This window comes from Manis pentadactyla, chromosome 7, assembly GCF_030020395.1.
Source record: "Manis pentadactyla isolate mManPen7 chromosome 7, mManPen7.hap1, whole genome shotgun sequence".
Taxonomy (NCBI): Eukaryota; Metazoa; Chordata; class Mammalia; order Pholidota; family Manidae; genus Manis; species Manis pentadactyla.
The window spans coordinates 30,335,729-30,350,469 of record NC_080025.1 but is presented as its reverse complement, the minus strand read 5'-3'; the positions used below and the strand labels follow the sequence as shown (position 1 = coordinate 30,350,469).

General features: G+C 38.6%; 1 protein-coding gene across 1 annotated transcript in view; it reads right to left on the bottom strand.

Annotated features, from left to right (window-relative positions):
• LOC118908281 (disintegrin and metalloproteinase domain-containing protein 2) overlaps positions 1-8,863 on the bottom strand; it is a 72,819-nt gene extending 63,956 nt beyond the window's left edge. Inside the window, 1 exon segment of the mRNA XM_057504956.1 lies at positions 8,751-8,863. Within this exon segment, the coding sequence (XP_057360939.1) occupies positions 8,751-8,848 (98 nt within the window). The 5' untranslated portion in view covers positions 8,849-8,863.
• Between the last annotated feature and the right edge of the window lie 5,878 nt (positions 8,864-14,741).

Sequence of the window (14,741 nt, the reverse complement as noted above, 5' to 3'; positions counted from 1 at the left end):
ATAGACTATAATGTGGAACTAGTTAGTGTAAATAATTTGGTAGAAATCTATTCTACTTATTGGGTTCATTATCTTCAAAAACGGAGAGGTTTTTAAACTAGACTCCCTGAAACAGAAGAAATGTATCTTCTGCAATACAGCCTGGCTTTAAACGACTGGAGCTAGAATTGTGCTTGCATTTCATTTCCAGCCCCCTGGACACACAGTCCCTATCAGTTCAGAGCCTTCATCGGCCCTGTTAGTCTGGGGCCATCTAAACCTTAACCCAGTTACATAAACTGCTCACCTGTAGAGTGTATTCTTGAAAACTGAGATACTTTTAGTCAAATAAGCTAAAAGGAAAGGCAATTAGATATCAGTAACTCAAATCTCTGTATCAGTTTATCTGTCTGTATATATGTTCTTCTATGGAAAGTGTTGATAACTGTAGTCATTATGAGTCATTATGTCTCAATCTGTATGTTTGTGTGTCTAAGCGTGTAAATGAAAGATTTTTCTACCTCTGGATGGTATTAATAAAATTGATTTAAAGACAAGCGCTTGTGAAAATTGGGCATTCTAAAATCTCCAGAAAATTCTAATAGAAAATATTAAGCATTATGCTAATTTAAGTGGAACTGAAATGGACATGTCCTTATGGTTATCAGCTGCCTAAGTTTACCTAAAGTCATTTAAGTTGATGTTATCTGCTAAATCTTTCAAGAATAAAATGCTTAGAGGCTTGACTTTGTCTAATATTCAGTAAAGGTTTTGTAAGTAGTCTAGCATAGTTGTTAAGAATGAGTAAACTTAACGTAGCAAGTGAACTTCTTAATAACAATTGTGTGTTACAGTGTGTATACCTACCTACAGCCTGAGAAACTTTGTGGTAACCTAAAACCTAACTTGCTAAGTTAAGAAGATATACTTTGTGCTTAGTGAGAGATTGTGCTGTAAAGATCATGGTTACAGAAATTACAAAAATATTCGTAAATTTGTCAATCTAAAGAATGCTAGTGTAACAGTTTATAATAGCCTGCTTCTCAGTGTTCACTAAAAATTAAGGCACCTAATGGTTTTAAGTTCTAATTAAAACTACTTAAAGTAATAAGGAAAACACTTCTGCATGCTAAAGAATGTGTCTTTTAGTAAAAGAAAGTAACTGTTCTAAAGTACAGCTGTTTATTTAGAGGGAGAAATCTAAATGTAGAAAGGTTGTAGAAAGTTTGTGGAAGAATTTAATATGGTCATGCTATATAAAATTAAAGCAAATGAGTCTCGGTATCAAGTACACAGCAAAATTATAATTTTGTTTTCAGTTAAAAAGACAGTTTTCTTCGAGAAAGGAAAAATCACGACGGACCCCACGGAAATGCAAAGAATTATTGGAGAATACTATGAAAACCTATATGCTAACAAGCTGGGAAACCTAGGAGAAATGGACAACTTCCTAGAAAAATATAACCTTCCAAGATTGACCCAGGAAGAAACAGAAAATCTAAACAGACCAATTACCAGCAACGAAATTGAAGAGGTAATCAAAAAACTACCAAAGAACAAAACCCCCGGGCCAGATGGATTTACCTCGGAATTTTATCAGACATACAGGGAAGACATAATACCCATTCTCCTTAAAGTTTTCCAAAAAATAGAGGAGGAGGGGATACTCCCAAACTCATTCTATGAAGCTAACATCACCCTAATACCAAAACCAGGCAAAGACCCCACCAAAAAAGAAAACTACAGACCAATATCCCTGATGAACGTAGATGCAAAAATACTCAACAAAATATTAGCAAACCGAATTCAAAAATACATCAAAAGGATCATACACCATGACCAAGTGGGATTCATCCCAGGGATGCAAGGATGGTACAACATTCGAAAGTCCATCAACATCATCCACCACATCAACAAAAAGAAAGACAAAAACCACATGATCATCTCCATAGATGCTGAAAAAGCATTTGACAAAGTTCAACATCCATTCATGTTAAAAACTCTCAGCAAAATGGGAATAGAGGGCAAGTACCTCAACATAATAAAGGCCATCTATGATAAACCCACAGCCAACATTATATTGAACAGCGAGAAGCTGAAAGCATTTCCTCTGAGATCGGGAACTAGACAGGGATGCCCACTCTCTCCACTGTTATTTAACATAGTACTGGAGGTCCTAGCCACGGCAATCAGACAAAATAAAGAAATACAAGGAATCCAGATTGGTAAAGAAGAAGTTAAACTGTCACTATTTGCAGATGACATGATACTGTACATAAAAAACCCTAAAGACTCCACCCCAAAACTACTAGAACTGATATCGGAATACAGCAAAGTTGCAGGATACAAAATCAACACACAGAAATCTGTGGCTTTCCTATATACTAACAATGAACCAACAGAGAGAGAAATCAGGAAAACAACTCCATTCACAATTGCATCAAAAAAAATAAAATACCTAGGAATAAACCTAACCAAAGAAGTGAAAGACTTATACTCTGAAAACTACAAGTCACTCTTAAGAGAAATTAAAGGGGACACTAACAGATGGAAACTCATCCCATGCTCGTGGCTAGGAAGAATTAATATCGTTAAAATGGCCATCCTGCCCAAAGCAATATACAGATTTGATGCAATCCCTATGAAACTACCAGCAACATTCTTCAATGAACTGGAACAAATAATTCAAAAATTCATATGGAAACACCAAAGACCCCGAATAGCCAAAGCAATCCTGAGAAAGAAGAATAAAGTAGGGGGGATCTCACTCCCCAACTTCAAGCTCTACTATAAAGCCATAGTAATCAAGACAATTTGGTACTGGCACAAGAGCAGAGCCACAGACCAATGGAACAGACTAGAGAATCCAGACATTAACCCAGACATATATGGACAATTAATATTTGATAAAGGAGCCATGGACATACAATGGCGAAATGACAGTCTCTTCAACAGGTGGTGCTGGCAAAACTGGACAGCTACATGTAGGAGAATGAAACTGGACCATTGTCTAACCCCATATACAAAAGTAAACTCAAAATGGATCAAAGACCTGAATGTAAGCCATGAAACCATTAAACTCCTGGAAGAAAACATAGGCGAAAACCTCTTAGACATAAACATGAGTGACCTCTTCTTGAACATATCTCCCTGGGCAAGGAAAACAACAGCAAAAATGAGTAAGTGGGACTATATTAAGCTGAAAAGCTTCTGTACAGCAAAAGACACCATCAATAGAACAAGAAGGATACCTACAGTATGGGAGAATATATTTGAAAATGACACATCCGATAAAGGCTTGACGTCCAGAATATATAAGGAGCTCTCACGCCTCAACAAACAAAAAACAAATAACCCAATTAAAAAATGGGCAGAGGAACTGAACAGACAGTTCTCCAAAAAAGAAATACAGATGGCCAACAGACACATGAAAAGATGCTCCACATCGCTAATTATCAGAGAAATGCAAATTAAAACTACAATGAGGTATCACCTCACACCAGTAAGGATGGCTGCCATCCAAAAGACAAACAACAACAAATGTTGGCGAGGCTGTGGAGAAAGGGGAACCCTCCTACACTGCTGGTGGGAATGTAAGTTAGTTCAACCATTGTGGAAAGCAGTATGGAGGTACATCAAAATGCTCAAAACAGACTTACCATTTGACCCAGGAATTGCACTCCTAGGAATTTACCCTAAGAATGCAGCAATCAAGTTTGAGAAAGACAGATGCACCCCTATGTTTATTGCAGCACTATTTACAATAGCCAAGAATTGGAAGCAACCTAAATGTCCATCAATAGATGAATGGATAAAGAAGATGTGGTACATATACACAATGGAATACTACTCAGCTATAAGAAAAGGGCAAATCCAATCATTTGCAGCAACATGGATGGAGCTGGAGGGTATTATGCTCAGTGAAACAAGCCAAGCGGAGAAAGAGAAATACCAAATGATTTCACTTATCTGTGGAATATAAGAACAAAGGAAAAACTGAAGGAACAAAACAGCAGCAGAATCACAGAACTCAAGAATGGACTAACAGGTACCAAAGGGAAAGGGACTGGGGAGGATGGGTGGGTAGGGAGGGATAAGGGGGGGAGAAGTAGGGGGGTATTAAGATTAACATGCATGGGGGGGTAGGAGAAAAGGGAGGGCTGTACAACACAGAGAAGGCAAGTAGTGATTCTACAACATTTTGCTATGCTGATGGACAGTGACTGTAAAGGGGTTTATAGGGGAGACCTGGTATAGGGGAGAGCCTAGTAAACATAATATTCGTCATGTAAGTGTAGATTAGTGATAGAAAAAAAAAAAAAAAGGCAGTTCCTGTGTGGTAACCTCCAACGAGTTCTACACAAGGGTATAAAGGGCATATAAAAGTGTAGGCAAAGGGTCTGTTTGTGTTTATACAGAGGATCAAAGCCTAATTGGGCTACCCCGAAAATGAACTAAGATACGATATGAAAAAGAACTTCCAACATCTGCACCCTCTGGAAGACTCATGCCAGAAGATGATCATCAAAAAACCCCAACAAAGATCCACGCACTGCTACAGCTGTAGATGCACTCATCCCACCAGTTCCTGGACCTGCCATGGGAATGAGGAAGGAGATATCTAAGCTGGCCTGTGCATACAGTAAAACAACAAAATTGGACTGGATCTATACTGTTGGAACTCAACCAAGAATTTGGAGAAGTGCAAATTGTAGCGCTCCAAAGTCTTACAACTACAAACTATTTATTGTTAAAAGAACATATGGCATGTGAACAGTCCCCAGGAATGGGTTGTTTTAATTTGTCTGATTTCTCTCAGACTGTTCAAGTTCATTTGGACAATATCCACCATATCATAGATAAGTTTTCACAAATGCCTAAGGTGCCTAACTGGTTTTCTTGGTTTCACTGCAGAGGGCTGGTAATTACAGATATGCTTTGGTTATGTAACTATACTCCTATTATGTTAATGTGTGTGTGCAATTTAAGTAGTAGCTTAAAACCTATACATGCTGAAGTTACTCTACAAGAAGATATATCAAAGAAATAATCAATCTTCCCATGTTTTCTTCCGCCTGCTACTTCTATAGCTTTTCTTCTTCCTTCCTAATTACAACCCTTAAATAGAATTTGTGCCTCATATCAAATTTACCGAGTATCATAATTCTTCCAAGTGGTAAAGATACCTCAAGACAAATGCTGGGCATAGAAGCCACAGGGCATAAATATGCAAAGAAGTAAAAAGCTAACTTTTTCAAACAATAAGGCTTCTCTCTCACTTACCAACTTCACATTTCCCTGTATGGCCCCGGAAGATGACTGGTTAGCCAGAGACGGGTAAGATTCCTCAAGGGAGGAACAACCTAAGACAGGCACAGTCGCAGGGGGGCCATCAGGAGAGAAATTGGGGGTCAACAGAGGTGAGGCTTAGAACCTCACCCCCCCGTTCTGAGAGAAATCTTCTGCATACGTGGATGTTTTATTGCCCTGGTCTAGCTGGGATTAACACATAGTCTACAGGCACACACCTGATCATCTACATGTGCTCTCATACAACACTAAACTATGTTTTCTACCTTTATCTTGTATCTACCTACCACTTCAGCATTTTATTAAAAATAATAATAATAAAGAGAGAAATGTGGTATCCACATATAAATCAAGTATAAAAACCAAATCAGTATTCATATTTGAACTGACTGTTTATAGTTCATAATGCATGAGCAAAACCGAAAGTTTCTGTGATGACTGCCCTTGTACTGTTCACTATGTAACTTATTCATTATGTAAGAATTTGTTCTACATGTAAAAACTTGTTTGTTATGCCTCAGAAGATTGGAGACTGACAAAAATTAGGCTTGGGGTGGAATAATGAATGTGCATTGAGCATTGACTCCCCTATACAGAATTTTATTGTCGTTAACAACCATTTGATCAATAAATATGAGAGATGCCCTCACAAAAAAAAAAAAAAAAAAAAAAAAAGGACAGACTTCCAATGGTAAAATAAATTAGTAACCGGGATGTAATGTATAGCATAAGGAATATAGTCAAGATATTGTAACAGCCTGGCAGGGTGATAGCTGGAACCTAGAATTATGTATATAAATGTTCTACCACTGTGTTGTACACTTGAAACTCATGTAATGTAATACTGTGTGTCAACTACCCTTCAATAAAAAATAATTATTATAAAAAAAAAAAAAAAAAAAGACAGTTTTCTTAATTGTTAGTCTTCTACTCTTAATGTTGAAAGATTGCAAAAGAGTTCTCTAATTGTTTTATCAAAGCAGTTTCTCATGCTTAAAGTCTCAGCGAGTTGTCAGAGTATTTAAGAAAATGAGATCTTAATATTAAAAGGACTAAAAGCTAAAGTTTGCTAACAACTGTGTAACCTTCTTTATTTGCCTTTGAGGTATTTTGTTGTCATTCTGGTTAAATGGATAAGTATTGCTTCATGGCAACCTATAATCCTATTTAAGCAAGTGCCAAAGAAACTTTCTTCTGACAACTTCCCAAAATCAAATTCAAAATGGTACTTTTACCTCTAGTTAACTCTGATATTTTCCAGAGGGCCCCTGGAACATGTCAGAGGAATTTTTTCTCATTGGAGAAAGTATTTGGCTAATTTGGCTTATTTATCTGATATATAATTACCTGCTTAATTTCCTGGAAAGCACTGTCAAAGGGAATGATGCTAAACTTTGTTACTGAATGTTTTGTGTTACAGAAATATCCGAATTTCCTTATGTGAACTGTCTTACAGTAAGCTCTCATCAGATCTTTAACCATTGTCATTTAAGTCTTTTGTCATTTATAGCCACTGTTTTATTACTCCTAAGCAAGTAAAGAACTAGATTTCAGCAGAACAGGTATTGGTTACATAAGATTAAGTAAACTAAGGAAGATGATTTTGTGGCTTTTTGTTTCAAATGTTGTTTGCTCATAAAGTGTTTTAAGCTTTTTCTCTTAAGCTGACAACAGTTTTAGTAAAAGACTATCTTTATAAGCAGAATTGAAACATTTATCTTTCTCTCTATCTGAGCTCTCCAGAATTTAAAAAGCTTTCAGTACTTTTATATTTCATGGCAGTATGTTTATGTTTGTTTGCATAAGTTCAATAAGAACCTGCTTTCCTTGTAAAAGGACCAATTAAAAACACAGGTTATACTACCAAGGCTTTGACTGGAATGTCATACCTGAGAGACATGTGCATAAACTCAGATATGAATAGCTTTAAGGAACTAAGGTTGACTTTATAAAGCCAACAAAGCCCCTTGGAAGAACTGGCCTGGTACCTTGCTTATAGGGTTCCCAGCAGCCTTACCAGGTGAGTAAGGAAGGTCACTTCCTGGCAGGTGCAGGAACCTCAGGAACATCATGGGAACCTCAAGAAGAGAGGAATTCACCCAAATCTACAGGTACTGAAGGCAAAACCTGATTGCAAGTCTGGCTTGGCTTTCTGGCCTCCAGAGGCCTTTAAAAGTTCAATCTGAAATTCCTTACAAAAAGTTCCAGCAAAGCACATTTAAAAGAGCCTATGTAATCAATTGTTCTTCTTGCTGCACTTATGCAAATAATAAAGCCAAGTCTTAATTATTTTCTTAATCTGGTTACTTCTAATAAAAATGAGGGTGATTTTAGAGAAAAGTATTGTTTCAATAATGCAGCCTTATCCATACTAAATCCTAATACCTGCCATTGGGACATACACTAGATCCAGAATTCTAGCTTCTTCAAAATATCTGGCTATGATTTTCCAGATGTTTTAGTTTTCTCCTATCATTTCAATTAAAGTTTTACTATTTCTAGTTCTCATATACAACCATGCATTCTTAATCTCATCAAGTTTGTCCTCCAGAATGGAAAACCCAACTCCAGATGTTGCTACTTAACCTAATAACACAATTTGTTCTATCTTGCCTACAAGCCACAAAACTGCAAATAGTAATAGAAATGGAACCTGGAATAGAAGTGCCCATCTTCTGAGGCCCTCTCAATTGACCACTGATGGAGACCTAACTGCACCCTTTACTGTGCCCCTTTGCAGCATGAAGCAGCCAGAGTGGTCATTGCCCCCTTTCTCTAGCAGCAGCTAGGGTCTCCATCTGTCGAGGGGGGAATGAGACAGGGTCTGTGGGTGTAGTTAGAGTAGGGTGAAGGCCTCCGGGAAAAGCAGGGCAGACTATTTACAGTCAGAGCAATGTAACGATGAGCAAAGAAGTCCCCACTGAAACTCTGTTAAGCATTATGCAAAGTCAAGGGCACACTAAATCTCTAGGGAAAGATACCTAAGAATATAGACATCTTCAGTGAGATCAGTTAAAGGTCAAAAGGCCAGGAGCAACTTGGCCTGGAATGTTTGAGTGTTCTGCAAGGGTATCAGCATAACCCGTGACCCCGCTGTCAGCCCTAGCAACCAGACTATGACCCAGCCCGCCTTGAGGACAGGGCAGGTGATGCAAGTCCACACCCCTAAGTTTTTTCATGTTCTTGAAAAATCCTCAACTGCCTATAAAACCCCCTAGACAACGCACCACTATGGGCTCTCTTGTTCCCTCCTGGCATGAGCCGGGAGCTCTGTCCTTTCACTTTATCTCTAAATAAAAGCCTGTACCTTTGTCTCCCTACCTTAAGTGTTTGTGAAGCTCATTCTTCAGCTTCGTGAACAAGAACCCCGGCATCAATGCCACCTCCTTGAATATAACTTCTAAAATTTAAGACAATTCTAAAAATATCCATTTTTTAATCATAAAATTATATATTACAACCTGAGTCCAGCACATGTGCTTATGGTCACCATAGACTTTGGATAACCTTCAATATACCCTTGGCAGTGGCAAAAAGACTGAAATATAAAGACAAACATATATATATCTATTAGAATAATTCATGTTAAAGGTACCCCTTCCAAATATTTCAAATATTTATTTTTATTTGTGTTCATGTGTCAAATGCTTGTTTGCAATATGAATGTATAAGATTGTTAGATGAGCATTTGGCTCAGTTATCCAAAAATGTTTCCACTGGCTCAAATAGAGTATGCTCATTTTCATATTTTTTTCTTATTATAAAATAAACATGACATTCTCAGTCACTAGGATCAAGGTGAAAGTCACCAAAAACATTTTTCATGCTCTCTTGACTTCATTTTGCAAGGTAGAGGTAAAAAAAAAAAAAAGCAAAATGAATCCAAAGGGAAAGTTTCTTCTTCAAAATTAACTGGGGTGTAATGGCAGAGTAGGCTGCATTGGATTAACCCTCTCACCAGTAACAAATATAAACTCTGGAAAAATAAGTTCTAAACTACAACTGCAAAAGGCAGGCAAGAAAACACAGAAGAAGGGAACCAACACAGAAAGAAGAAAACTGCATTTACTGAAATTAGCATTTATATTGGTTTTCCCCGGAAGGCACTCTCCAAGGCAGGGCAGCATAACTAACTAATGTTCCAATAAAAAAACCAATCTTACTGACCAACGTTTCAAAAGTACCTAGAAATTGAGGCACAAAAGGAGGAGGCAAAGAGTGAGGCCCTGTTATTATACAAGCTGTGATTTCTTTACTTGCATCTGAGCTGAGAAGTGTAGAAGAGATCTCAATTAGCTTAGCAGAAACTGAACTAAGGGAAGATTTTGGCTCTCTCTAAACTAAAGAGAGTAGAGTTTGGAAATGTTCCACCACGTTAATTGTCGGCTAGTGTGAGAGGCTGAAGCAGTTTCAGACATAAAATAGGACACAAAGCTCTCTGTAAAGTTAGTGCCAGACCCTAGTCATGTACCAACTTCTGAGAAACTAAAGGAAAAGATATAAATCCCATGAGAAACAGGATGTTCAACTAACTCCATGTTATTTTTGCTTCTGTACATTGCTTTGTTAGAGACCAGCAGTATCACACGTTTCCTGAAGCAGGTGGGAAAAACAGGATGCTTAAGCCCCCCGAGCACTGAACAAGGAATATAGCTTGCTGAATTTAGGCGAAGGCGGAAAAGTTGCAAAAACTAAGCAGGATGCGGTAAAAATGCTTAAAAGGATGTTGTAACAGGGGCTCGGGGCTGCACTTGGAGAGCTTGATCCTTGGCAGATACCGGCCAGCTAAAATAAAGGCTCCCTTTTTATAATCTACTTTTCTGTGAGGACCTGTTTCCTTACTCCCACTCCGGCATGCCCGATCTGAGACCCACAACACTAGAACAAGAATGAAAAGTCTTTAGAGAAAAAAAGTCACACACTATGCAGTGTGACATTGAATACGGCCAGTATATGATTTAATCATATTAGACTTAAGAGTCAGAGGAACATGTGAGCCATAATCATAAGAAAAATCAGAAAGAGAATTCACCCTGAAATCATCTGGGATTTTAGAACTAGCTAAAAAAAAAGAAAAAGGTTTCAAAACAGGTATTTAAAATCTGAAAAAGAGTATAAAAGAAAATTTGGGCATAATAAGGGAAACAAGGGGAAAAAGGAGCATTACAATTAGCACACATAATGTAGAGGGTGGGGGCACAGGGAAGGCAGGAAAGCACAGAGAAGACAAGTAATGATTCTACAGCATGTTACTACACTGATGGACAGTGACTGCAATGGGGTATGTGGGGGGGACTTGATAATGGGGGGAATCTAGTAATCACAGTGTTGCTCATGTAATTTTATATTAATGATACTAAAATTAAAAAAAAGAAATTCACCAGAGAAATAAAGGTTATAAAAATGTCAACTCTAAATTCTAGAATAAAGAAATATATATTTAAAATGAAATAACACTGGATAGGTTTTACTGCACAGTGGAGATGGCAAAAACAAAAAAGGTGAAATAAAATGCAACACTAAAATACAGACCTACAGAAATGGTCAAATCTGAAACAAAGCAGAAAGAAAAGAAGTCTTAAAAATTGAACATAGCTGCAGCAAACTCTGAGACAATGTATCAAACATAGGTTTAGTTGAAGTCCCAGAGAAATGGAGAGAAAAAATTGGTATAAAAATATTTGAAAGAATAATGGCCAAATTGTGGCTACTGTAAATAATGCAGCAGTAAACACAGGAGTGCATATACCTTTTTGAGTCAGGGATTTTTTTTCTTCAGGTAAATTCCTAGAAGTGGAATTACTTGGTTGCACAGTATTTCTATTTTTAGGTTTTTGAGGAAAAGCTCCATACTGCTTTCCACAGTGGCTGCACCAATTTACAGATATGGAAGCAATCCAAGTGTCCATCAATAGACAAGTGGATAAAAAAAGATGTGTATTGTGTTCTAATACACAATGGAATATTATTCAGTCATAAAAAAGAAAGAAACCATGCCATTTGCAACAACATGGATGGTTCAAGAGGGTATTATTCTGAGTGAAATAAGCCAGGCAGAGAAAGACAAACACCAAATGACTTCACTTACCTGTAGAATCTAAAAATAAAACAAAACAAAATTAACAAAATAGCAGTAGAATATGACATAGACACAGAAGTGCCTGGTGGTTACCATGGGGGAGGGGTTACGGTGGGGGAGGGGGAGGGGGATAAAGGGGCAGAAAAATTCTCAGTCATAATGTAAGTTGGTCATGGGGATGGTAGTGCAGCACAGAGAATATAGCCAATGATTCTGTAACATCTTCCTATGTTCACAGATAGTAACCACTAGTGGGGGTAAGGATTCAATAATGTGGGTAACTGATGAACCATTGTGTTGTATGCTTGAAACCAATAGAAGATTGCACATCAACTATACTTCAATAAAAATAAATTAGCCCTTTTGATTACGGAAATAAAACCACACACACACACACACAAATAATGGCCAAAATTTCCCTAAATTCAGTGAGAAACCACAATGTATAGATTGAGACACTGAACACAACGGACAGTGGCCAGACCATATATAAGAACAGAAGTCCGGCCTACAACCTGCAGCAACCTGCCCAGGAAACCAGCCCCGTGACTGACAATGAACAGGCCAGGAAGCCACAAGCCAGACTTTTGTCAGAAGTTGCACTGGCATCTCCAGCAACAATCCAGAAGGCTAAACAGTAACCTCCATGGCAATGAGCCCAATCAGCACTGGATTAAAAGCTGACAGCTTGCTTAATTTTTGTCCCTGCTTCCAATTTAGGACCAACCAGAGAAAGTCAAATAGGCATTACTGAACAATCACTTCAAATGTGTCACTTCTAGTTAGCGCCCATGCCAACAACTTCCAGTCAGGGCATTTCCCGAAGCTTTCCCTTTTGCTACTACATAAACCTTCCCCGCTGCTCTTCCTGCCTTTGAATATTTGCTAAAATGTGAGTGATGGTGGCCGACTCCCTTGCTGTGGCATGCTCCGAATAAATAGCCTCTGCTTATTCTCTTTGTTTGTTTGTTTGTTGTTTATTATGAGTTCCTCAAGAGCTGAGGAACTCATCACATCATAATAAACTGCTGAAAACCAAAAATGAAGAGAATATCTTGAAATAAACCAGAGAAATAATACATAACATTCAGAGGAATCATGATACAAATAATGATACTTCATATACTTGTATCATTTATAAATATATACATATATACACATTATTATACACAGAAAGAGAGATTGAGAGTGAGCAAGCAGGCAAGCCAGGACATAATGGAATGAAATGAAATGCTGAAAGAGAAGGCAGCCCTGGCATCCAGAGTTAGATATTAAGTAAAACTGTTCTTCAAAAATGAAGATGGGGATAATTGGCTTCTGACAGCATGAGCTGCTCTACAGACCTGCTCCCTACTGACAATGATACAAGTTATAAAGAACCACCTAAACCTCTGGAAATGGTCACAAGGACATATAAGAAAGTGAATAAAAAGCTATTCAAGAAAACGTATGAAAGGTTCAGTAAGAAAAATGAGAGTGTATGGCATTTGAGCCAAGACCACCCCCTCCTTCGCCCCTCCAAGCTCAGTGAGTCAGGGACCCCATTCCCGCCTGGTGCAGCCAAGAGCTCCTCTGGAAAGAGCACAGTGCAAGCATGTCTATCCTGTCTCCAGATGTCGACTGCTGGCCTAAGTTCCAGACCAGAGCAATCACAATTTAAGGGGTCCCTTCCGCCCAGGCACCAGTCACAGAACAGGGGCTCTGACTTGGACATGGCGCCATGGATCATCCTGTGACTCGGATCACCCTTGCCATGGTCCATAAGTCAGAGGGTGATTCCACGTCAGGAGAGGCAAGCTGAATTGTCAAGCCACTGCCCCCCCTTCCTACAGCGTGCTCAGCTATTAAAGTGAGGGTATCCCTCAGGAAGAGGTATCCCACCATTCCCCTACTGCCTTGTCTTAATGTGGGCTGCTAAAACAAATTATAGCCTGGATGGCTTAAACAGCATTTATTTCTCACAGTTGTAAGGGCTTGGAAGTACATCAAGGCGCTGACTGATTTGATGTCTGGTGAGAAACTTCTTTCTGGTTTGCAGACAGTTGCCCCATGCCTCACATGGCAGAGGAAGAGATCATCTCTCTCAGATGTCTTATTATAAGGGCACTAATGCTAACATGAGGGTTCCACCCTCATGACCTACTACCCTCCCAAAGGACTTAACCTCCAGATGCCATCACCCTGGGGATTAGAGCTTTAACATATGGATTTTGGAGGGACACAAATATTCAATCCACAGTGCTATACATCCCCAGAACCCTGATCAAGAGATTTTGCCTGTTGAGAGAAGCAGGGCATAAAACAGATGGCACCTAATCTCCCAGAGTAACTGAATTCATTTACAGCAGAGTGTAGAGAAGTTCAAAGCTAAGAACACATTAAAAATTGGTGGAGGTTGTGTTGGGAGCAATTGGTAGGAGATTCATGTATTCAGTGAAGGTATAGGCTCCACTTTAGCCCAGATGGTTTGTAGGAGAGAGCTGGGGAAGTGGCTGGCTGGGAATACCCTCCTGGGGTAGAACAAATATCAAACCCTGGCTTAGGGAACCATTCCTTCAAAGGAGTCCACATGTGATTGTATTAGAATGCAGAACAATTTGTACTCTGCTGCACTATTGGACACAATGGAATAATCAGCTAACAAATTAGTAGAGTTTAACAGCGGAAGAGGCAAAGAGAGCCCTCCAGATAAGTCGTACCAGAGTGACTGTGACCTACCCTTGGCTTTATCTCTGAGAAGTAATATCGGAAGTTTAAGAGTGTGTGTGGGTGTGTGTATGTGTGTATGAGGGTATACTCCACTAAAATAATCCACCCAGTAACTAAACAAACAAGCAAATGGCAATTACAAGCCATAGGAGGGGACGGGCAGCACTCATAGTGGCTACCATGTGTTATCTCCACTGTCCCATGTTGATAAAAAATTATAAAACATGCACCCACTATGAAAACCTATATGCTAAGAAGCTGGAAAACCTAGAAGAAATGGACAACTTCCTAGAAAAATACAACCTTCCAAGACTGACCAAGGAAGAAACACAAAATCTAAACAAACCAACTACCAGCAAAGAAATTGAAGTGATAATCAAAAAACTACCCAAGAACAAAACACCTGGGCCAGATGGATTTACCTCGGAATTTTATCAGACATACAGAGAAGACATAATACCCATTCTCCTTAAAGTTTTCCAAAAAATAGAAGAGGAGGGACTACTCCCAAACTCATTCTATGAAGCCAACATCACCCTAACACCAAAACCAGGCAAAGACCCCACCAAAAAAGAAAACTACACACCAATATCCCTGATGAACGTAGATGCAAAAATACTCAATAAAGTATTAGCAAACCAAATTCAAAAATATATCAAAAGGA